The sequence below is a fragment of the Dryas octopetala genome, chromosome 1 (assembly GCF_963921425.1).
Source record: "Dryas octopetala chromosome 1, drDryOcto1.1, whole genome shotgun sequence".
Taxonomy (NCBI): domain Eukaryota; kingdom Viridiplantae; phylum Streptophyta; class Magnoliopsida; order Rosales; family Rosaceae; genus Dryas; species Dryas octopetala.
Window position 1 is genome coordinate 8,352,394 of NC_141366.1, and position 24,919 is coordinate 8,377,312.

General features: G+C 35.9%; 2 protein-coding genes and 1 pseudogene across 3 annotated transcripts; 2 read left to right on the forward strand and 1 right to left on the reverse strand.

Annotated features, from left to right (window-relative positions):
- Positions 1 to 597: 597 nt before the first annotated feature.
- Positions 598 to 5,243, reverse strand: LOC147297337 (uncharacterized; annotated as a pseudogene). The gene is made up of 12 exons (XR_015119685.1): positions 4,525 to 5,243; positions 3,885 to 4,441; positions 3,378 to 3,562; positions 3,082 to 3,162; positions 2,958 to 2,999; positions 2,743 to 2,787; positions 2,496 to 2,582; positions 2,144 to 2,270; positions 1,841 to 2,050; positions 1,570 to 1,634; positions 1,207 to 1,312; positions 598 to 1,048 (listed from the first exon to the last, which is right to left on the reverse strand). The product of XR_015119685.1 is annotated as an uncharacterized LOC147297337 (transcript).
- Positions 5,244 to 5,342: 99 nt separating this feature from the next.
- Positions 5,343 to 9,782, forward strand: NMNAT (nicotinate/nicotinamide mononucleotide adenyltransferase). Its single transcript, XM_086228157.1, has 11 exons — positions 5,343 to 5,459; positions 6,326 to 6,484; positions 6,921 to 6,984; positions 7,287 to 7,360; positions 7,620 to 7,705; positions 8,004 to 8,087; positions 8,239 to 8,323; positions 8,782 to 8,861; positions 9,224 to 9,325; positions 9,451 to 9,509; positions 9,580 to 9,782. The coding sequence occupies exons 3-11, from the start codon at positions 6,926 to 6,928 to the stop codon at positions 9,680 to 9,682; spliced, it is 732 nt and encodes a 243-aa protein (XP_086084283.1). The 5' UTR covers positions 5,343 to 5,459; positions 6,326 to 6,484; positions 6,921 to 6,925; the 3' UTR covers positions 9,683 to 9,782.
- Positions 9,783 to 22,372: 12,590 nt separating this feature from the next.
- Positions 22,373 to 24,404, forward strand: LOC147297339 (patatin-like protein 6). The gene is made up of 2 exons (XM_086229465.1): positions 22,373 to 23,453; positions 23,800 to 24,404. The coding sequence occupies exons 1-2, from the start codon at positions 22,464 to 22,466 to the stop codon at positions 24,172 to 24,174; spliced, it is 1,365 nt and encodes a 454-aa protein (XP_086085591.1). The 5' UTR covers positions 22,373 to 22,463; the 3' UTR covers positions 24,175 to 24,404.
- Positions 24,405 to 24,919: the final 515 nt, after the last annotated feature.

Below are 24,919 nucleotides of genomic sequence, written 5' to 3' on the forward strand. Positions count from 1 at the left end.
TCCCGAAAAAAAACCCAAAAAATATGCAGAAAAAAACCCACAAAATTACCTAAAAAAAATGCAGAAAAAACCCACAAAATTACTCAAAAAAAACCCAAAATATATGTAGAAAAACCCAATAGATCAAGCCATCAAAACAACAAAAAAACCCAAAATCTGAAATAAAAGAAAGCAAAAACAAAGAACCAACACATCAAGTAAAGTGAAAAGAAAAGAAAAGAATCAAAAGCAAAAGATAAGAGTCATCAGGAAATAAAATGACAGAAAGAGAGAGAGCTGACCTTGTGGGATTTGAAGCAGAGGAAATTTGAAGAAGACGATGAAGTATTGGCGAGCGTCGACTGTCGAATGGCTAAGCAGATCAGGTGCTATGTAAGAAGGAGCTTACACAGCGAGGTGTGTTTACACGGTGCTATGTAAGAAGGGCTAAGCTCATTTTTTGGGTTGGGCCGGACTCCATAGTCCAACTTAAAATTAGAATGGTAACAACCAAACATGGGATAAGGGTGTTAGTTAACACTATCCTAGCTAGCACTAGCTAGCACGGTGAAACAAACATACCTCCTAAGTGTTGCTATAGATTGCACAGGGCATGCTTTCTGAATTGAATTCGAAATTAAATTTCTAATTCAATCTCGTCATTACAGGTTCATCTAATCAAAACTTTCTATATATACTGCACATGCATTTGGACAAACTGATATAGGTTTACAATTCTATTTGATATACAATCCATTTCTGTTTTTTGTTTTTTGTTTTAAAGCAGATTCATTTGAGTAGTGCCTCAAAGATACTTTCAATTTGAACAGCCATGGTGAAATTATATCTTACATAAATCTTTTTTCACCACTTGTAAGTTGTAACCAATCCTTCACTACTTTCAATTAAGCCACATACTCAACAACCATTGTCAATCTCTGAATAATTGTTGAGGTCAGGAATTCATATTAGCCTTTTGAAGTCCCACCAAATTCTTCCAAGAGGCGCTCAATGGTTTTTCTTGATGTGACCTTGTCAATCTCAAATGCTTGCATCTCCTCTCCAAGACCTACATGAGCACCACGAGGAAGTTTTAATTCCAACCCGAAGTGATAATGCAATTAATCATTGAAATCCTCTATGATGAAAACACACGCAGTCTAGCAGTTGAAAACAACAAACAGAAACTGAAGTTCAAGGTCTGTATAACTTTGCAGTAATTCTTACCAGGCTGATGGAGAAATTTGAGAGGCAGTTGGGAAGCACTTGAATTGAAGAAAAACAGCAGATTCTTCATGAGGTCCACAGACTCAGCAGACACTAGGATCTCTCTCTAAATTACACCAGAGATATGTTGTAATGTCAGAGCCTTTACCATAAAATAATAAAAAGCTACAGAAAGTGAGAGACAGATAGAAACATAAGAGAAAACCCCTGGCCAATTCACACCCTATTTGAGATGGGTCAATTTGGGCCAGTCTCTTTTTACTCCTGAACTCCAAAAGGAAAAAGGTTACCCCGAGGAGCAGAATTTTTGACACCAAACACAATACAAAAAGAGAAAATGTCAAATACAAGCATGTCTCTAACCTTGAAGTTCCTTTTTGCATCATAATACCCAGAAACAATCATGAGAAGCCGAAGTTTCTCCACCTCTGAAATTCAGAAAAAAAATAAAAGAATAAATAAAATGAAAGGAAAAAAAAAAAACACAAAAACCAAAAAACTGAGACTAAAGTAAAAGTAGGGCAAGTAACTTAATGGTTGTGCGAGCCAACAACTATAGTTCTTAAGGGAGTGAATCTTTGATCCAACAGGAAACAATAGCTATGATGACAATGAAATAAAATTATTTACTTACGTTGAAAATATTTAATTTCCCGCACTGAGGTATCCTCATGATCAAGAAGTTGTGCAACTGACATTCCAATAGAACTCAACCCCATTTTTGATACTATTAATCTAGAAGCAGCAGTGTCTGGCTTACCACCTACTCTTGTCCACTTTTTGAAATCCTTGTGCAGTATATCAGCTACTTTGAGATCAGATACATCATACATTTTGTATCTCACTGAAAATCATAAATTAAATTTAGTGGAAAAATTTTTGAGAAAATAAAGTAAATCAAAATGATACATAGGTGAGTAAAGGACAAAATACATACATAACTGGTAAAGACCATTGCATCCAAGGCGACCAGCACTATGGATTAACAGTGCAGTCATGTACTTATCTTTGGAGGAACAATGAGGACTACACAAGTTTGCAGAATCTAAGAGGATGGCAGCTAACTGCAAGCAAACAGGAATTCCAGAGAAAAAAAAAATGTAATGCAAGGCAATGGGGTTATAAACTATCAAGGAAATACATGGAGTATATGGTGGGGGAAGGAACAGAGAGAGAGAGAGAGAGAGAGAGCAGATAGTAGTGCTAGAATGTACACCAAGTAGGTCTTTTAAATCATGAAATAAGAAATTCACATTTAATAGCAAGAAAAGGGGGAAAAAGGAACCTACCAAAAGTCTACTGAATCCTTGTCCAGCCAAAATCTCAGGTGAAGTCACTGCAAACTTCTCAGCAACAAGTGTACAGCATGAGCTGTCCTGTTTCTTATAGAAATATAATCAGCATATTCATTCATGGTAAGAACAATAGGGGCAAAGTAAGCTGGTAAGATAGTAATAAATAGTTTTCAATCCTTCAAATAAGATTGATAAATAAAATAGGATATACCTAAACACAATCTAAATTCTAAAATCGTACCTCTTCTATGGTAACAGTCTCAACCCAGGGATATACAGATTCACCCTGTAAAAAGACAGCGAGAGAGAGAGAGAGAGAGAGAGAGAGAGAGAGAAATCTTAATTAGGTGTTAATCAAAAAAAGAAATCTTAAATAGGCATTTTGGAAAAAATTGAAGGTGTCAGGAATTAGCAAGATAAGCTTAAAAGTAGACCACACTGAGTTCAGTAGAGAACCTTTTTGCAATTGAAAATTTCAACTACTGCCTCTTTCAATGCCTGTTTTAGGAAGACACAAATATCAATAATTTCCCATGGTTAAAATTACAAGTGTATCCAGATTTTCATAATTAAATATTACCTCTTGCTTGGTTGGGAGCTTGTTGCCATTTAGTAGAACCAGTTTAAGACTCCCAAATAGATCATAATATGACAGATCGACCTGCTCAACATTTGATGATTGAGGATAAGTGTATCAGTTGAACAGGCATGCTATAATTGAAAACTTATATTTCATGCCCTAACCACTCACTGGTAAAAGGCATGAAATAAACAAACAAAAAAAACTCCAAATAAGTCAAATCCACATGATTCACATATGAATATATGATCCACCTAAATAGCTGTTCCATATTGAGACCAGTCAATTGAACATACCTCATCTACAAAAATTAAGGACGACTGATCAATTAGACAAGAATCAAGCAACCATTTGAGTTCAACTCGAGAACTTATGTCCGACCTCTTCATGTTGATGACAGGCACTGTGCAGAACTGGTCAGATTTACGTGTTTCATTCAGGTAGAAGGCATACGCGATGGTTGAAGCAATGGATCCAACATCTGTAAATTGTCAAAGAGTGAAAAAAATGGGAACTCTGACATCAGTTCGCAAGTTGGCTGCAACATGGTCAAAATCACAATGACCTTCATATTATCAGCATCTCCATACATTTTTCCTAACAAGTTTATTCTTTTCCAATGAACTTTCGGGATATTCCGGGCACAACACAATGCCTTGTCATAATGCCATAGGTTTTGAAAGTATCATTGGAGTATAAATGTATAATGTGGTCTCATTTCTATTTATGAAAATATCAGAAGCCATACAAAAATTTAGGAAAGAAAAGAAAACTTGCAAAGGACAATTAAAGGAAGGCATTACCATGGACATCTTGAGCCATTACAGCATGTAAGAACCTTCCTGGGACACCAGCATTCACTTCATCCCTTGTGGCTTTGAGAAATAAATTAAGCCTGTAAATGCTTGGACACGATTCAATAATTTCAAACTGTGGTGAGTCCCCATTATAAAATGATGCTGCAGACTGAGGAAGTGGTACTGTGGACAGGTTTTCTCTCCTTTTATTCACACGAAATGATTTTGCAATTGTTGGGACTTTTTGTTAGACCAATTGGAGCATGGTGCTTATCATTTGCTTCAATGGGCACATTTGGGTCCCCCAAGTCAAAGCTAAAAACTGACTGCACATTCGTGAATGCAAATGAACCTGTTTTACCAATTTGTGACCTTTCAAAAGGTTCAAGACCGATACTTGACAACGAATCTTGTGCTTGTCTTGTGTGATCCATATCTGACATGGACCTAGAAATGTTCCGGCTGCCAGGGATTGGTTGAAAATCAACGGTAGGAAGAGCCCCATCCTCGGCTCTTATCAAACCATCGAAGAATGGATTCTCTCTTGTACGACTGTATGGTCCCTGCACAATGTTTTGGGCACAGTTTCAATATAAAGTCAACGACGAAATGAAAAGGATAAGGAGCAAGTGAGCTTCAGAGTGACCTGGTGAGGCTGCGCAACTGCTCTGGGCCTGGAACTCATGATGATGATGATGATGATGGCAAGGAAGACAAGGGAGCGCAGTGCTAATGCTAGGGGTGGGTTCGGTACGGTTACCGTACCGAAACACCCATACCGAATTCCGACCGATTGGAGTCGAGATGAGAGTTTTTGGTTCCGATACCGTACCGACGGTAGGCGGTAACCGTTCACTTCGGTATCGGTCGGAGAATGGGGCATCGGAGCGGTATTGAGCTTGCCGAAAACAACATCAACAACCAAATTAAAGAAATCAGAGAGAGGAGGAGAGATAAGACAGAGAGATGGGGAGAGATAAGAGGGAGAGAGGGAGGGAGGCGACGATGGTTTCTGGTGGAGTTCGTGGTGGTGGCAGGGGTCTGAGAAGTTGTTAGGAATCTGAGAAGACAGAGAGAGGGAGAGAGATAAAACAGAGAGAGGTGTTAGGAGCAAAGGGTGAACTTCGAGAAGGTGTGGCTCAGAGAGTGAGTGAACAAAGGTGAAGGACGAGGCCAGAAGAAAACAGGCGGAGACTAGAGGTATGAAACTCGTCTCCATGTCTGTGTTGTTGGGGTAGCGACTGACTTCCAGTCTTCCACTGTGACTGAGTTATGGCTTCTATTTCTCTAAAGTCAAGGTCAATGAAATATGGGCTTCCACATTTTTATTCTATAGGCCCAAAAGCCCAACCGTCAACCCACCCAAACAACCAACATCTGAACGTGTAATCCCCTCTCTCTCACACTTCACTTCTACTTCTCAGTTTTCAATCTTCACTCTTGTAGGTTTCTCTAGATCTCTTCAATTCTTCCTCTTCTAGTTTCAAGCTTCATCTCCATTTCTGAGCTTCTTGTGGCTGTTCTTGGGATCATCTTCTTCTTCTAAGCCTCACAGCCTCAGTGCCTCACTCACTGACCCAGGTATTTCTCTTCTCTTCTTTTGGTTTTTGATTTTTTCTAATCTAAGATTCAAGAAGGGTTCAATTACGATTTTAATTGAAATGCCAACAAAAATATCTTGAAACCTTGAAGATAAGACAGAGGGTTCAATTAAGATAAGGCAGGGGTCTGAGATGGTGTTAGGAGGCTGAGAAGACAAATGCCAAAAAAAATAAAAATAAGAGAAGAAGAAGGTTTCTGCAAATCTGAAACCAGAGAAGAAGAATAAGAGAATAGGAGAAGAAAAAGAGGTATCGGTACGGATTGGTATACCGTTGGTATGAGTATATCAATACCATTTCGATCCCGTTTTTAGTCGGTACGGTACGGTATTTACTCCGCTACCGAAAATTTCAAAAAAAATACCATTCCGATCGGTACGGTACTGGTACGGCAACGGTATTTTTCGGTAAATCGGTAGAAAAACCCAGCCCTAGCTAATGCTATGGCAGTTTTGAAGGCATGGGAGGACGGCAGAGTCCATGAGTAAAACAACAGCAAAAGACGCCATGGAGAGCCTTGTGGAGTCCGCCATTATCTTAGCAGAGCACCAGACGCCCAAAGCTTAGGAAACAAAGTAGCATTATTATTGGACAAAGTATGAAACTTTTTTATTCATTCACCAAAAACAAAAAAGTATCAAAGTTTTTCACATTCTCTTCGTTTTAACTTTGACTTTGATGTCCATGTCCCTGGCCAAAAAAAAAAAACTTTGACTTTGATGTCAGTGATTGTAAATTGTAAATAAACAGAAAAACTAATAAATTATAAGAAAGAAACCAATAAAGAATTAAAGAAAAAATACTTTGGCTCTGAAAACTGTCTTCTCTTTTATTTCTATGTGGCAGTCAAATCTCAGCCCACCCGTGTCTATCGAACCAATCGAGCACAAACCCACTCTGCGTCTCAGCTTCTTCGGTCCCATCGCAACCTCACTCCTTGACCTTCATCGACGAGAGGACAAGTACGGCTAAAGAAGGGACCTTTAATTCACCAATCTCAAAAGGGTATTCATTTTTTAATTTGTTTGCCAATTTTCTAATCTGGGTTTGGCTTATTTGTTTATATTTTCAGTTGGGCTTCTTACTTTTCTATTATTTTCGTTGTATTCTAGTGAGTAGTTGCTTAACCCTGTTTGTTTGGTAGGAAAATGTAAGAAACGGAAGGAAAATCAAGTTTCTCTTTTTGGTTTTTCTTAAACGTATAAAATTTGCTAACTTCAAAATGAATAGGCTGAGCTAACAGAAGGGGTTGTTAAGCATTACTGTAGTTTAGGATGATACTGCTCAAATTAAAAGTTAAGGACATGAACACTGGCGTTTGCTGTTTCTCGGAATTTGATAGAAAACAATAAACATTCCCGGGAATCAGTTTCTGTCAAAACAAACAAGGCATTAACTCTTTTTGGTTACAGTTGTTTAATTTGCTTATCAATTTTTTCAGGTGCCATGGATATCCCTCTGCCTCTTAGTAAATTAGCTCTGCATTTGATTAATAAGGACGACAAGTAAGTTCACCTTGTCAATTCAATATATATCGCTATTTCTTGCTTTTGTTTGTTACTATTGAAATAGTTGGATATGTGTGGCTTTCAAGGAATGGATTTAGCTTGAATTATAGTACAACGAAGTTTCTTTTTTATAATTTGCTTTTCTCTGTTAAATTTCATCAGTAACTTAACTACTCCTATGTACTATATTTAGAGGCATTACATCTTAATTTGCAGAAAAATTGCAAATTAAGGTTGACATGTTCATACTATAAGGTGTAATTTCTTGAAAATATGTTAACTCTCTATCTCTAAACTAGGGACAAGAAATACGTAGTTCTAGTTGCAACTGGAAGTTTCAATCCTCCTACTTATATGCATTTACGAATGTTGGGTAAGTTGTGGCAAGAACTTAATTTCTTTCTAATTCTGCACGAACTCAATTCATCTTATGAATAGTTCATTCATTTCATTTACTGGTTGCAACTTATGCTACTATGATGGGACTGTCCTGAGTTTGTAATCATTAGAAAGTAGTAATATGTAGTAGCAGTGGCTACTTTGTACCTATGACTTTGGGTTCCTTTACTCAATTTTCACCGGAAATTACAGATCTAATTTATATTTTGTATCTATTTTGCTGTTGCGCACAGAGCTGGCGAGAGATGTGCTGAATTCAGAGGGCTTTTGTGTTATTGGAGGTTATATTTCACCTGTTAATGATGCATACAACAAGAGGGTATGTAACCTTTAATAGCATCTTTGTAGGCATAGAAAGAGCTTTCATAAGAACATGGATAGAGGTCAATAGTACAGAAGGTCCTAAAAAAGTTCTGGGATGAGGCAACACAGTTGTACCATTTTGTTATTGCATGGATTACTTGGATGAGTTTGTTCACGTTATTCTGATGTTTTAGTTTAACCGCTCTTTCTGCCTCATAAAGTGCTATAGCTATATCAGTTATCAGATATCACATATCCCTCAATTGCCACACACTGACATGGTCTGACAAAGCAGTTACGTGATGGGTATGTAGGGCCTTATATCTGCTGAACATCGTGTACAGTTGTGTCATCTAGCCTGCAAAAGTTCGTCATTTATAATGGTTGATCCATGGGAGGTATCTCTCTCTCTCTCTCTCTCAAGCTGCACTGCACAGATTCTCTAGAATTTTAGATGATGTTTCTATTCTGCAGTACCCTGACTTATTTATTTACTACCACTAGCGTTCTGTGTAATTATATGTGTAATTTTTAAACCAATATTTACAGGCAAGACAAAGTACCTTCCAACGCTCTTTAACTGTACTGTCTAGAGTCAAGGGTTCCTTGTCTGAGTCTGGGCTGATACCCAGTGGTAAGATTTGCAAAACTATTATTTCTTTTTTGCTGTTGAGCAATTGAGCTGCATAATTATGAATTATCCTCACACAGCTTGCTCTTTATATCTATGCATATAAACAGGAATAGCTGCAAAGCACCCATGCCAATAATATTCTTAACCAAAACTTTGGCCATAATTTTATAGAAAATTTGTCAGGAGACTTCCATATTGCTACTTGAAACCCAGTTTAGATCAAGGGATTTCTTGTTCTGGACACTTTTTTTCGATTCACACTCACTTTTACCATATGGTAGCTGTAAAGACTCTTATTCCATAAATAAGCTGAAAACTGACATCTATCACGTATTTCTTTTTGAGGACTTTGTATAATCAATTTGATGCATGACCATTTCTGAACCTGGTTTACAGTTCACTTCTTCATTGTTAATTTGAGGCAATATGATTAACTTCTATTGTCCTGCTCTTGGTAGATACCCTTAAGTGCATGCTTGTCTGTGGTTCTGATCTACTCCACTCATTTGGCATTCCTGGATTTTGGATTCCTGAGCAGGTATCTCTATAACCTCTTAGTATAGTGGTGATATGTGGTTGATGCTTATAAGATAACCATCTCATTTTACTGTGCTTCTATAGATTACAATGACCTCCTCTAGAGACTTTTACTATATTCTGGTTCAGTAACTTATAAGTACGTAAAATGGCAAATAATTCTTAGGAGAAGATTTGATTATAATGTTCAACAATTACACATGAATTGAGTTGCACATTGTTTGACTGGAAATCAACTAAGCGTTTGGGAGATCTGTGTTGTGTAATATCAAGTAATAATGGGGTAGGGTTTAAAACCTTTTGAATTGGTCGGTTGCTGGTCTAAGCAGATGGTAATCCGCCATAATTGTCCTTATGTATCAGGTCAGAGCCATATGCAGAGATTTTGGTGTGGCTTGCATTCGCAGGGATGGACAAGATGTTGAGAAAATTATCTCAAATGACAAAATTTTGAACGAGAACAGGGTAACCTCATATCTTGATTTGTCAGTGTTTTTCAGCTTATATATTCTAATATTAGTCAAATTTAGGGATTTTCTTGTCATTTGATCTTTGGTAACTCCTTTATCAAGTATTCTCCTTTATTACAGGGTAACATAAGAATCGTAGATGAACTTGTACCAAACCAAATAAGCTCAACAAGAGTAAGGTAAAGGCAATCTGTTTCTTAACAATAATATTAAGGAGAGTTTGAATTGACAATTTACAATGTATTTCAGGGATTGCATTTCAAGAGGATTGTCAATAAAATATCTGACTGCAGATGAAGTAATTGATTATATTAGAGAGCAGCATCTGTACTTGAACTCGAATGACAAATGATGATTAAGATGAAGATGATTTATTCATCAAAGTATGTACATGTTATCAGATCATTCTGTAGAAACCAATAAATAATCGATATAATAAAAAAACACATTTTTGGCAAGGGATTGTCCACTGTTTTCATGCAAGACTCTAGAGAGTTGAGAGACTGAATTTTCTGCCTTCTTTATATTTTCTTCATTTTTTATCACTGCACTGGAACTACTTAGCAAACAAAACTACAATAGGCCTAATGCATAATTGGTGTATAATGGCCTTAGAGCATGTACATTGCTTGTATTAAGGCTAAAGGCAAGATTTAGCCCAAAATCTAAAAAAGCCTCTACATTGCTAGGCCAAAAGTAAAACAATTTTTATCTTGGTAGGATTTTAGGTTAAATTTAGCTTAAAATTTTGCTATTGTATTTGCTTTGTCGAGAGAAGTGGGGCTCACAAGAGAGAAATGTAGCTGATATAAAGTTAGTGGAGTCCATTGTCAGCACCTGAGAGAACAAATGCAGCTGTCTTGATAGTGGGGACAAGACTAGCAGCGGCACCAATGAATGCATGACACCTGTCGCTGCTTGGCCACATGTTTGCTGATTTGTTATTTAAAAAAAAAAAAAACCACAGCGTGACACACTGACACCAACCCACTGCTTTTTGGTTAATAATTGCCCCAGCCAATGGGTAATGCCATGTGGCCTCCAAAATTTATACCCATTAATTTTAATACCCATATTAATACACAAAATTTTAATATTTATGTTAATACACAAATCTTAATATGTGTATTAAATTAATAATATTTAAATATATTTAATATTATATTCATATTAAAGATCTTATTAAAATAATTATAATAATATAATTATTAAATTATATTAATTTATAAAAATATATATGAGTACACTTAATAAATAAATACGTGAGTTTTTGCCTTTTGTCTCTAACAATATATAAATTTGTGCATTTGACCGAAAGGAAAAACTAAATCTTTCATTTAGTCTTGCATCTTGCTTTTAACGATGTACATGCTCTTAGATGGCTGATCATATATATTCTGGAAATTTTGTTTGTACTATTACAATATCTAACCAATTAATTAATTAGAGCTAATGGCAGTAATGGGTAATAAAGGCTAACTATAATTTGTGTAGAAACTGCGCACCAGTTGGAAAATCATCTGGCCCAAAGCCTATAATATTATTTACATGCTTAATTATCAAAGCTAGTGGAACAAAACGACCCACCAAGATTAGGATGATGACGATGATGCCACTGCCTCCACCAATCCTTTTACCAAAACTATTCTTAGCAAGGCATTGGTCTCTTTACACATAAAGTAGAAATGTAGAATACCTGCAGTCTGCAGAATTGCAGATACTTTGACAACTGATCGATCAATTCACACACAACAAAATCATTATGAAAAGATCACTAGTGGCATGCATCAATTAAGTCAAAATTCAGGAACACCATCATTTGTTTCTTATAACTTGATCACTACTTTATCCAATATTATATATGATCTTGCCACTGCATGGGAAAAAATTGAACACTTTTATGTGAATAACATTATATAAGTAAACCACTTTTTTCATGAGTGGACTACGATTATGAGAGGTTTTTTCTTTCTATTATATATTTTTATAAAACATGTCGACCCACTATTGATTGATAGGAATTAGGAAGTGATACATCAGCTAAAAAGTAGAGAATACAACCAAGGAGCTAGGGACCCTCCATCCCTCTTATGTCTCAGCTTCACTACCCTAAGCAAATTGAGTCAAAGAGTGAGCCACCCTATAATTAGTCTCTCCCTCTTTCGTATAGGGAATTACCCTATTAGTCTCTCTGGATCGGACTAAATACACAGTGCACGGATTGTACAAGTCATCCCATATCTTCAACTATAAAGGATTTGTGGCATGAATGCATAACCAAATTGATCACATCACATTCGATACCACGACATTGACATAAAAGTGATTTTGAAGTATTTTCGAGGGAGACAGAGCATGTCTTAAAAATCGAAGGAAAAGAAGATGACTATAGGAGTAGATGATGATGATAATCATCACCGGCCATCATCATGACTATTGACTCATGAGAAATGTAAAGCAATTTCATTTCCAATTTTCCATAACCTCGGCGTAAATGGAGCCTATATTCATCTCGTGTTAGATGGACATGGACCGACCATTAAATTGGTCTACATGTAGGATTTCGCATGCAGCTAGACTGTCCAATATTTGTCCAATAGTAATTTGTCCCATCCCTTGAAATGTACATGTGGATTGTGGAAAATGAATATGTTGGATTGACTGATTAGGAACCACAATCATCGATAATCATCATGTTAGCCACCTACCTAGCTAGATAGGGTTGATCGACCTTTGACCTATAAAAAGTTGAAAAAGTGCATGCATATGCTATGTGCCATAATACTGTGTGCATGGTCCAAAGTATCACGTGCATAAATATATAGTCTCTCGATCTGCTAGAATATATATATATATATATATCTCGGTATATCCTCCAGTTGTGTATATTGTTTGGTATTAAATTAGGTTCAAGGAAAGGGAAATATACACTAGTACACTAAGTTAGCTAGGGCAGGTTAATTAGAGTTGGGTACTTGGGTGTGATTAATGGCAAGGGCACCCGACAAAAACCTGGCCACCCCCAGAAACAGGCCAAGTCCCCCCCAAACCATAATGCATTCAACCCCTGCTTTATTAGCTAGCTTGGAAAAGCAAGTACTCTTTCGTGTCACCATCTTACATGACATATATGTATATATGTATGTGGGTGCATAAGAGAAATCTAGAGACCCTAAAACTAGGCTATTCACTATTCTCTATATATTCCACTTTGTGACTATCACTATCTCCAATCGAATCTTATGCCAAATATGAGAGGTTCATTTGGTGGAAATATATACTACTAATCATAAGTGATTTACCAAAATTAAAACCATGTATAAGATATGGTATGGATTTTTCCTTCTCTATACAAAATTAAACCTAAAATTTGAGGTTATCATTTGGCCCACCAGTCCAAGGTCTCGGTTGGACCCATCTAGCCTAGTGGGCCAAAATCCACTCAAGCAAAGTTGATTCGGTCCAATTTTATATATGAACTATAATTGCGAGTCTCATATCACTTGAGTTAAAACTCATAATCAGTAAGAATTTTATATTTTATCCGCTAAGAAAGAAAAAATAAAAAAAAGGTATTAATTTAATTGTTTTTAATGTTGACTTTAAATAAAAGTTACTAAGATTATATATTTTTTGTTTTGTTATGCCACGTACCCACCTCGGTCTTGAGAAAGCATGACATGAGATTATTGAGGCATCGGTACATTTGCTTATAAAAACTATACCGATATGATAGAGGAAAACATCTAAGTATTCTTAAGTATTCCGGGGGGTCAACCTGGTGGTTTTTGCCAGGTTTTTTCGGTGGGTGGGTGGTGAGGCGACCACCTTTGTCCCTTAGTGCACCAGTCCATGCTTAGGTTACTAGTTCGAGCATGCCTGTCTTAAGGTGGTCATCTCATGCTCTACAAAATATAGAAAATGAGCAAGACTTTACATTTTCTCGCCTTAGCTACACTCTATATAAAAGGCCAAAGTCAATGTTCTCCAGGTACGCACATTTTTTATATACAATATTGACCCAGTTTGATTCTTAATATACATAATTTAAGCATCGGAAGAGCATGCTTAGCAACATAATAGTGCCGCTCTCCTTAACTCTTGTTCATTTCTCGGTGCTTGAGTTGAATAGAAGTTTGGTCGGAACAAAATCTCATTACGTACTCGAAGCCAAAAAATAAATTCTCATTGATCCATTTTATGCACCAACAAATATTTTTTAATTCATTTTCCTTTAATTTGTAACCCAAGATTAGAGAATATTATTATTTCCTTTTCAAAGAGAAGGCAAAAGGTAAGGGGTAGAAAAGGTGCAATATGCCATGGCGCTTGGTGTGGCGGTGATGATGGTCAATCAGAATATCGATGGAATTAATTTTCCATATCTCTCCTTTGAGATTTAGTATTTAAAATTCAAATCCCCATAGGATTTTGTTAAAAGGAAAGTGCATTAACTACTACATCTTACTGTACATGGCAAGAAATTAAACCCCTCCCCTCCTAAAGCTCCTATATATACAGAGAGTTTACATTCTACAATACCATTCACTTCATTTCATTCTTTTCTCTATGCCCTCTCTGTCTGTGTCTCTCTCTTCCTCTGTATGTATAATATGTTTGTAGCCAGTAGATCAAAGAAGGTTGATGTCAAAGAGAAGACAAGAAGGTTGAAGTGAAATTAGGTGAAATAATTAATGGGTTATGCCTGGCTCCCTGTATGCCACAAGCAGAATGGTCAATCTGCGTATTGGTTGGCCACTGTGGGTGGCGTACGAGGAGCCAAGCATACCCTCTCCTCTTCCCTTTCTCTCTTTCTTTCATTACTCTTTTATTTCTTTGCTGCATCTGCACAGAACTAGACTCTCTACTTTGCTTGCTACTCTGCATATTTCAATCATATTTCCCTCTAGTACTCCTTGCTAGTTGCTTGTATCTATGTATATCTCCTGATTAAGTTGCTGAAAATTAATGGGGCTTTCTTTCTTTCTTTCTATGATCCTTTTCTTTTTCATTAAGTTGAAAATGATTTGCAAGCATGGACCTATAAAATGGTTACCTAAAATATATATGATCAATTCCCTGGTCATGTAGTCCACTCCGATGTCTTTCTTTCATTTTTCTTGTTTATTGATTGGATATATCTTTCTTGAATACTATAATCTTTACTTGAATGTTTGAGAAAATTTTATGCAGGACACTCTTACCAAACAATATGTTGATGCAATTAATGAAAACTATTTATTCATATTTTGTAATAAAAATGTAAATTTTATTGTTCAATTTATATTAAACCCAAGAAAAGAAATTCATAAACGACTTAAAGTGATTTTTCATATATCTTTGGACTCTCAGAGCCTCTTTTAGGCTGTAAATAAGTACACAGGAAAATGACAGACCATGCTTCGGTTGCTCCTTCAACTCTCAAAAAATTTATTAACTTATTATTTTTGAAAGTCCAATTACATGAGATAGTACTGTAGGAAGGGCTTGGTCTTTGTCCTCTTGGAAGACTTGGATATAATGGGGAGGAGGCAGGACTACACAAGTGCCTAATTTTTTCAGGTTGACAATGACAGTTTTGTTTTGCTTTTGCCATCAAAATTCTAAAAGACAGGATTGAATGAGATGTAACTTTCCTCCCTTTCCATCATCTACAATGCAGCAGCAGTACCACCACAGCTTTAGGAATTACGATTCTATTCCCATTCATTATGTATGTGCCAAAGTTCAACTGTGACTGCCAAAAGTACCTCCGAGCTCCTCTCACCCCCACAAAACAATAGGGTTTTGAAAGATGATCATTGTTGCCATAGCTGTACACTTTATTCCCCGTTAGCTTTTTTTTATTTTTTTATTGTTACACTTTTGTGTGTTTAAATTCTTTAATTAATCAAGGTCGATCATGAAAATAATGCATGTCATTCTAGTGGATTACATAAAATAAAACATAATACTCAATATCTGTCTGTATTGTAAAACGGCTTTGGAAATAAATTCCTATCCTTATTCTTTACCAAGAATTTTGGTACCCTTTATCCATCATTACTTTCTAGTTTCTATCATACAAACGTAACCTTCTTTCGTTTAAATAGGAGAGATAATTTATATTAATTATTGTACCAAGATATTAATTATTTTTCAAAGCAAATACATTCTAAATAGTGGTGGTGTTCTACAATCTACATGCTCTCCTATGTGAATTGCTAGGCCAACAGTATATGATATTTTTTTTTTTACAGAAAGAAAGCCAGCTGCTCAGCATGGGCCATTTTTCCTTCCATTTAGGGGCTAAGAGGCCCAAATTTCTTTGTATGGGCCTCATGACTCTACTCACACTAAGGTCTTCTTTCAAGATTTCATAAATGTCTTCTTTTTTTCTTCGAAGATTTCTAAGTGAACTACAATCAAACTTTTCTTTAATGTTTTGTTGATAAAATGGCACATTTTAATGGTTAAAGAAACTCATGCATCATATCCATTTTCCTTTTTTGTTTTCATGAATCTTTTTTCAGTCTACATCGGTCTAATACTATTGAAAAAGAGATTCCCTTAACAACTCTATAAATATAATAAAATTTAAAAAACAATCGAGGAGAAATTAATGTCAGCCTGACCCATAAGTACCTACAATTCAGTCAACAAACCCCCTAAATTTCAAAAAATTTACTCATTTTCTTAAAACAAAACTTTCAAAAAAAAAAAAGGACTATCAAGTGAAGGGAAGGCAAAATGGCAAAGAAATTAAAATTTTAAATGAGGGAATGTGTTGAACCTTTATTTTTCTATTACAATGGGCCCAAAGGTCCAACAAGAAACAAACTATGGACAAATATCTATGGGCCTAGCTACTCTTTTTGGTCAACTGGGCCTACTGACTTTAATCGTGTTCATAATTCATATACGGAAAATTCTAAAAAGACCCAATATTTGCTTTATAAACCCTGTGTACTCATTTTTGCTTTCTAATCTCTGTGGTTAGAAAGCAAATTAACAATGTGTCTTTTTAGAATTTCCCTTCATATCATGTACGCACACCCTGATTGGCAGAGGGGCATGTAGCCCAATAAGAAAGGCTCAAAGGAGGCAAATTCTTAAGTTACTACCCCTTTCTTTCAATAAAATTGAAAAATGCTAAATATACTACATTATTGGCATTACATATATACTACTTCTCTATTAGAGGTAAGAAATACCTATACCAAGTATGTCTCATATTATTAAATATGGTATGGAAAATGTGTATCATACATCGATTAAATTGAATCCCATAAATTCATACAATCTGAAATCATAAATTTTGTATCAACTTGTCGTCTTGCACACTATACAGCAAAGATTAAAAACTTTTGTCCTCGTCATGGTGTTTGTCAATTGTCATCCATTCTATTACATGTAATAGGGGGTCACACTTAAGTCAGATGTCAACAAAGGAATAAATGGAATGTTAATATAATGTAAGTCAGCAGCACTACGAATTAAAAACCTAGGATGTATTAACTATTAAGTATCCTTAAATTTAAATTCGAAGTGGGAAAAGAAAAGACTGAAAAGTTGGCCACTTGCAGATAAATGGGAAAGTTTTTAAACATAGTCCTCGAGTATGTTTTTTTTTTTTTTTCGCCACTTTGAAATTAAGTCCTCGAGTACATTTGTTTAGAATTTAAAAATAGAATTAAATACAAAAATGGTTCACAAACTTTACTGTGATTCTCAATTTAGTTCATTAATTATAAAAAGTGTCAATTTGGTCCACGAATTTTTTAAATTGTACAAAAGCAGTACAAACGTTAACTTCTATAAAAAAATTTAATTGAACTAGTCATGTGCACAACATGTGACTGCATTTTTTAGGGGTATTTCAGTCTATTTATTACATTTGAGCTTAATTTTTTTTTTTAAATTAACGTTTATACTACTTTGGTACAATTTGAAAAATTCATAGATCAAATTGATATTTTTTGTAATTAATTGACCAAATTGAAAATCACAGTAAAATTCATAAACTATTTTTTAATTTAATTCTAAAAAATATAACTCTCGTCTTTACAAAAATATATATATAATTAACCCTCGAACAAAAATATATATATAATTAACCCTCGAGCATTACTTGAATGTACTTTAAACACTATTCGACAAGATTCAAACATGCGCGTCTTTAAACAAATTTGAGTACTATTTAATGGAATTCCAACAATACTTAAAAATTATACATATTGTAGCCCAACTCAACTTTTCAATTTTAGTTTTATATATAACCCATAACCAAATTTATTTTTTCAACTTTATGTCACCTCTCCAGCCCCATTCCCCCATAAATTTGGACGTCCTTTAGGCGCTAGGAGTGCCATCGATTATCTTTAGACTAAATTAATTAAATTCTCAAGTTAATCCTTAGTAAAATGTGATGGGTGTATATTAATTAATTCCTATATATTGTAGGTAGCTTTGTAACACCAAACCTTGTAACAAACGGCTAATAATTAATCAGAAATGACTCAGCAATCAGCACACTGTCGGTTGGGAATCACATACCACACCCATTGTCCCACTGGTATGGCCCTCCATCACCATGCATGATGCAGGCAGCCATAGCTAGAGGCCAGACTCAATTCAGCTTCAGTAACAAATAAGATCCTAATATTTGACCAGGAAAAAAAAAAACAAGATCCTAAATTTTTATTTTTATTTAATTTTTTTAAAAAAAGGTAAATGCTTTCTTTGACATTTTGTCTGGTTCTCAGACGTGTCAATCTGTTAGACCTTTCATCAGAGAAATGGAAACAAAAAATTGAAGTAGGTTGTCTTTGTCACCACCCTCCCAAAACAAACATCGACACACAATTACATTTTTATATCAAGCCTAATTAAGTACTTATTAATGTGCATACCATATGGCATAATAGCACAACCACCAAAAACCCTTAAAATATGAAACCTTTGGCTTTAAGATTATTCCTCTCTATCCACACTTCCACACCATCATCAGACAATTGAGACTATTTAAAATCATAAAACCTACAACCCCCATTTTCAAATCATGGAAAACAAGCAGTGTTGCTTAACTAACACCAATGATTAAAGTTGTAATTAATTAATTAATAAATAAAGCACATGATTAACACACCAATCTCTTTGTCGGGTGGCAAAAGCCAAAAGCAGGTAGCTAGGAATTAGTCTCAAAATTGCCAAAAAAAAAAAAAAAAGGAATTGTAATAAAATTAGAGTGAGGTTAAAGAATCGAAGTGGTAAAGGGGACAAGGACAAGAGTACGTGTTGAACTGTTGACGATGTTGTTTTTCTAAATAAGCTTTTGGCGCAGATCTACTACTACTCCCACCTCACCTACCGATTCATTTGGCGGTGTCCCCACTGCGCTCGGCACAAAATATCGGCAGCTGATTTCGTTCGTGTACCTTGTCAGTTTTTTATGGATTTTTGACAACACATGGAGAAGAAATATATGTTTATGCTGTACGTGCTCGATCCACCGTCGGTGCTGCTTGAGGAAGCCCCCACGAAAGTGAACCTTGTCAATATGTCATAGATACGCAGTGTGATCATGCATATATGCTATTACTCAATCAAAAATTCACGCTCAAATTTGAAATTATCAGAGTAGCTAATTTACGTGTTTACGTTGTTTAGTTTGTATGTATGATAAAATTATATTTCTCACATAAAAGTCCTTTTTATGTCAAATAATTTTGAGCTAAAACTAAAAGCACAACCTATTAGGAAGTATACCAATAATTCAAACCCGTTTTCTTCTTTTGTTTCGATCATCAACTTATAAAGGACAATGAACTTGGAAGACTTGTGGACCACAAGTTCAATAATAATAAAAAAAAAAAATTATTATTAAAACATGAAGAGAATAAAAATTTGGGACCCATTGGCGGGAATTCGTGCGCATTGAATAATAAAAAAAAGAATAGTGCTGGTGGTTTGAAAGTAAGCAAGGGATAGAGACATATATAGAGTATAGCTAAGCATCTTTGAGAGATCGAAGGAGGAGGAACCAACCATTATTATACTTTAGTGCCTGACAAAATATTGTGACGTCTTTAATTAGGTCAGAAGGAGATCGACTCCGTCGTAATCAATTAATTAATTTGTGGGATCACTTAATTAACTAGGTTTCTCATCACTCATCGGTTAATTTGTGGACTCTGATACTTTTAATTACCCTATTGATGTTACAAATTTACAATACATACATAAAATCGTTTATGATACAAATATTGTATGCCATTTAAATAAATGTAATAATTTACAAATTTATATCGAAAAGCGTGAATGTGCTATGAAATTTATAGTTTTTGGTGTTGGTAGTTTGGTACTATAAAATTTTTCCAGCACCAAAAACTTTGGAGGCGCCGAAACTTTTGAGCGATATATATTAGAAGTGATTGACATGCAATGTGAATGCATGTGCGTATACTGTACTTTATGAAATGAGATAATTTTTAATGCGGACACTACATCCTAAACAATCCCATCTAACGTGGAAGTCACACCAGAATATCATACATGGAAGATATATAAATGGAGAGGGTACTTGCTTGCTTAATTAATTAATTGCTGCCTACTTTTTGAGTTTTGACAAGTCTAACCGTACACAACTAAGCTGCAGGTTAGGTACGGGACCCGGACAACTGTAATTGACAACATCAACACCATGCATGCACCATGCTAGCTACCATTTGACTGAATATGTCATAATCCAAACAGATACCATCATTTATTGACACGTTTGGTCATGTTAGGACTAGCTCAAAAAAAATATATATATATATGTGACTATGTTTCATAGTGGTAATTTGTCTGGTTAAATAATTAAACATTATGTTGTTCAATTATAAATTAAAATAGTCAATTAGGTAAAATCATTTTATATATGTACGTGAGACTCAATTCCACAGCCTTACCCAAACTAATGCACTATTGGCTCAATTCTTCAACTTAATTTCAACTTAGGATTCCGCCATCACATTACTAGGTCAAGAGTTGACCTCATCATAAAATCAATTTCCTATTAATGAGTGGGAAAGCTATATGTACCTCAAGAAATATCATAATCTTTAAGTAAGATTACATATATACAGAATAACATGAAATGTATTATTACATATAAAATTAAGCTTAACTTGTGTTTTGTTTTGTTTGTCGAAAGTTCATAATATAAATCAAGACTGTTGATTATATGAAATAGTATGTGTATGTACATTCACGATCTGACAACAAAAACTAGATATCATTGTTTATGATATATATGCATGCATCTATACATTAAAGTGGTGGGAAATGCATGAGAGCAGAAGGGAAAGGTAATTGACACTAAATGTCGGTACACCCCGTACATGAAGAAGCTTGTTAAGATGATGAGAAGGGATCGAAAATTAAAGAATATATCATACGAACACCCACATGTTATTTGGGCCTACAAGGATTTCATGGCTAACCATCACAAGATTTTCACAGCCTATGAATGAATGAATTGTACCTCTGTAGTACTTGATTCATCAATTAATGCCTTGGGATCAGAGGTTCCTCTGTTTAGGATTCGGGCTCCACTCGATATGACGGTTCATCTACAATATTGGCCAATTTAGTCATTGCAAACTATGAGTCTATGACGAATAAAAAGTTTACCTTGGACCTGTCTGCACCCAAAAACATATTTAATATCTTTTGCATTCACCACAATGAGTAGAAGCCATTAATTAGATCTCACAAATTTATAGGATAATGTGTATCACGATATAAGATCGATATATAAATTATTTAGTTGTTATATTGTGAAAATTGAAGACATCTAGACATTTATCTCAAAATCAATTGGCAATGATAAGAGTAGTCCAAATTCTTATAAACCACTAGTAAGACTCTCACATTTTCAATGTGAAATTTCTCTTAACAAAAATGACCACATAAAAGGATAAAAGTCTACATATATAATAAATTCATGATTCAGATTTACAATGCAATATAGACATCTTATATATGCTTTATTTCATACCATTTGCATGTACAAGAAAAGATGAAAATTGCTTTGGGGGTTTGAAGTTTGAACATGATAACAAGAGTGTGAAATTTGAAAGAAACATGGCGCTTAATTAGAAATTAGAACTTAGAAGTCAATAGTAATATTCCATAAGTAAAGAGAATGAGAAAGAAAGGGAAAGTTCCAATAAAGCATTATTGTATTTATTATTTATTGGGACTAGTAGCCAAAGTTTATCCTCAAGTTGAAGTTCATCGAGTCCCATCCCTTCCATGTAATAATAATAAAAAAAAAGTCTCATCCCTTTCATAAATTGAAGCCAAGATATTCTATATATCTCCTCTCTGTCAGAGAGAGGTAAGCTAGTAAGGTACCACGTACACTTTGGTACCATACAAGGCATAATGATAACATTATTTAGAGCTTCAATTATTGTCTATGCATGGCTAGCTAGATTAAATTATGTGTACCATATTTTGGTACTATCTCTAAAATACAGTAACATTTTTATGGTAAATTCACCAACCCTAGAAGGTTGATTTGTAACATTAATTCCTCCAAGTACTCTTGGAGTGTCCTTTAGGCAACTGTTAGAATAGTTTTACCCCCTCAAAAAATGCCAAAAGCCTCATACTATAAAAAATAATAATAATAATAATAATAAACATTTAATATGATCTACCATACAAGCTAGAGATCACAAAGCTAATTTTAAAAGAATTTTGGCGGTATCCTAGCTCCCTCCTAAAGGCTACAGCATCTTTTATTTTCCGAATAAAAAAACCAGCCTTGGTCGTGTGGTGGCTAGCGGTTACCCATCGATTCAGAATGTTCCAAGATGGTCACCAAAACATTCGCTTAATTGGAAAAAGAAAAAAAAAAATATATATATATATACCTGATTTACATTTTACACTGACTCACACAGACACAAACTCTCACACGTACGTATTCATATTGACAACTATAAAAACCCACATAGTGGCTTGTGCCTATCCATCTTCATCAACAACATCGATCCATCACTTCCTTCTTCAACTAGCTAGCTATTATCAGTAGTCAACTCTAGGCTTACCTAAAACAACACCAAAAGTTTCAGTACGGTTCGCATTAAAAGTACCCAAATATGGCGGCAAAGTCCACATCTCACTCTCCCATGCTCAACATTGATGATGATTCCAACTTGGTCGATGTCGACAAGCTCTCCTACGAAATCTTCTCCATTCTCGAAAACAAGTTCCTCTTCGGCTACAACGACGACGTTTGCGACCAGCCAAAAACCCCTAAGCAGCAACCCCTTTCCAACACTACCACTACTCCTCTCCATCACATGCAGTCCAGCAAACACTTCACCGGCAAGGTCCGAATCCTCACCATTGACGCCGCCGGCGCCACCGACGGCATTCTCGCCGCCAAGTCCCTCGCTCACCTCGAGTCCTGCCTCCGCCGCAAGTCCGGCAACTCCCACGCCTCCGTCTCCGACTACTTCGACGTCGTCGCTGGCTCCGGTGCCGGCGGCATTATTGCCGCTCTGCTCTTCACTCGATCCAGAGATGGATCGGGCCGCCCGATGTTCACAGCTCAGGAAGCGCTCGACTTCCTCCTCGGCAACCGCCGCAAGATCTTCAGGTCGTCATCTCCGGCCGGGATTCTCCGGCGATTTTTCCGGCCGGCGAAGTCGGCCGAGAGGGAGAAGCTCTTCCGCAAGACGTTCGGCGACCAGTGCAGCCTCAAGGACACGCTCAAGTCGGTGTTGATCCCTTGCTACGACCTCTCCTCCCGCGCACCGTTCTTGTTCTCGCGAGCGGACGCCGTGGAGATGGACGGCTACGATTTCAAGATGAAGGACGTGTGCGCCGCCACGTCAGCGCATCCCGCGGTGGAAATGATGTCCGTGGACGGGAGGACGAAGATCATGGCCGTCGATGGCGGAATCGCCATGAACAATCCGACGGCTGCGGCTATTACGCACGTGCTGAATAACAAGCAGGAGTTTCCGTTCTGTACTGGCGTTGAGGATCTCCTGGTGGTGTCACTTGGAAATGGCGAGTCGGAGTTCGGAAATTCGTCACAATCAGACTGCCTAAGGATCGCGGGTGAAGGAGCTTCGGACTTGGTAAGAATTAATTCTCAATTTTCTTTTTTAAAATTTTTACTCGTTTTTTTTTTTTGTCAGTAATAATTTTACTTGTTACGGGTTTTACATGAATTTCATAAATTGAATTTTAATATGATTATTAATTAACTGTTCTTGTACTATATGTACGGTGGTTGGGGTGGCATATATGATAAATGTGCCACCTAATTATTAACTACATGATTTTCTTTTGTTAAAATAAATAAGGAGTTGTTTGTGCAATATTCTTAAAGCATATTAAGTTGGTGCTCAATTAATTTAATTCATTTTTAATGAGTAGGTGAGCTCTCACTAATCATCATTTATCTTTTTTCCAAAATTAAAGGTTGATCAAGCTGTTTCCATGGCGTTTGGGCAATCTCGAGCAAGCAATTATGTTCGCGTGCAAGCCAATGGCATCATAGCAAAGAGCTATGAGCGGGACCTGCACGCGGACAACAACAAAAAGGTGGACATGTTGGTGGTGATTGACAAAATGTTAGCGCAAAAAAATGTGGAGTCCGTACTTTTTGAAGGAAAGAAAATGGTGGAGAGCACGAATTTGGAGAAGATTGAATTGTTTGCCGGGGAGGTGATTAAGGAAGAAGAGAGGAGAAAAACCAACATTTTACCGACTGTGGTGTTGAAGCAGACTTCGTCCTCCTCACCCAGAACATCATCTGCCACCACCCTATCGAGTCTATCATCGTCAACATGTTAATCAATTAGTCTTAAATCTTAATACCTAATTATTAAGCTCCAGTAATTATATGTGTAATGTTCTATGTTTTGCATTCTTAGCCGCTCGTGATGCTGAATGAAATTAAGGTAGCTAGCTAGCATCCGAGTCTGAGCTGAGCTGCTGAGTTCGATCATTTGATTTTTATTCTTAAAGTTTGTTCAGTAGTTGGTCAATGTATATGTATGATAGCATGGTGTTTGTGTATACCAAATTGCAATGAAGGCACAACCAGTTTTCTGTACTAAATGTTTTGTTTGATTCCATTGGGGTCCTCTTATATGATTAATCATCTAGCTTTAAATTGTAATTGCACCTTATCTTTGGGTTTTGGTAAAGGGATGGGGCTAACATGTCAGACTTTACTATAAATTAGTACTCTTCCATACCTAAAACTTTAAATTCCTGAACAATCGTTAGATTAAAATGAGAATTTTTTGGTAGGGGCAGGTAGTCGTACCACATGTATATATAGTGCGACCTATAATAATATACTGACATGTGTAATTATTTCAAATAAAGTTTACAGTTTTAAAAATACACATGGCATATAAGCTATTAATATGTTTTTTCCTAATAAATTTAAGATTTATTTTTCGATTCATCCTTGAAGTTGAATACCTTATTCAATAATTATTTTTACCCAATCCATAGGAATCAATAAAAAAGGCAAATCTCTTATAATACACAAAATTTGACTCAATTATATGGTGCAACATTAAATGAT

What these genes read in the sequence shown, in the direction of transcription:
- NMNAT (XM_086228157.1), top strand. Translation starts at nt 6,926, where the DNA reads ATGGATATCCCTCTGCCTCTTAGTAAATTAGCTCTGCATTTGATTAAT. An exon ending in TAATGGTTGATCCATGGGAG is followed by an intron (nt 8,088 to 8,238) that starts GTATCTCTCTCT and finishes CAATATTTACAG; the next exon opens with GCAAGACAAAGTACCTTCCA. An exon ending in AAATTTTGAACGAGAACAGG is followed by an intron (nt 9,326 to 9,450) that starts GTAACCTCATAT and finishes CCTTTATTACAG; the next exon opens with GGTAACATAAGAATCGTAGA.
- LOC147297339 (XM_086229465.1), top strand. Translation starts at nt 22,464, where the DNA reads ATGGCGGCAAAGTCCACATCTCACTCTCCCATGCTCAACATTGATGAT. An exon ending in GTGAAGGAGCTTCGGACTTG is followed by an intron (nt 23,454 to 23,799) that starts GTAAGAATTAAT and finishes CCAAAATTAAAG; the next exon opens with GTTGATCAAGCTGTTTCCAT.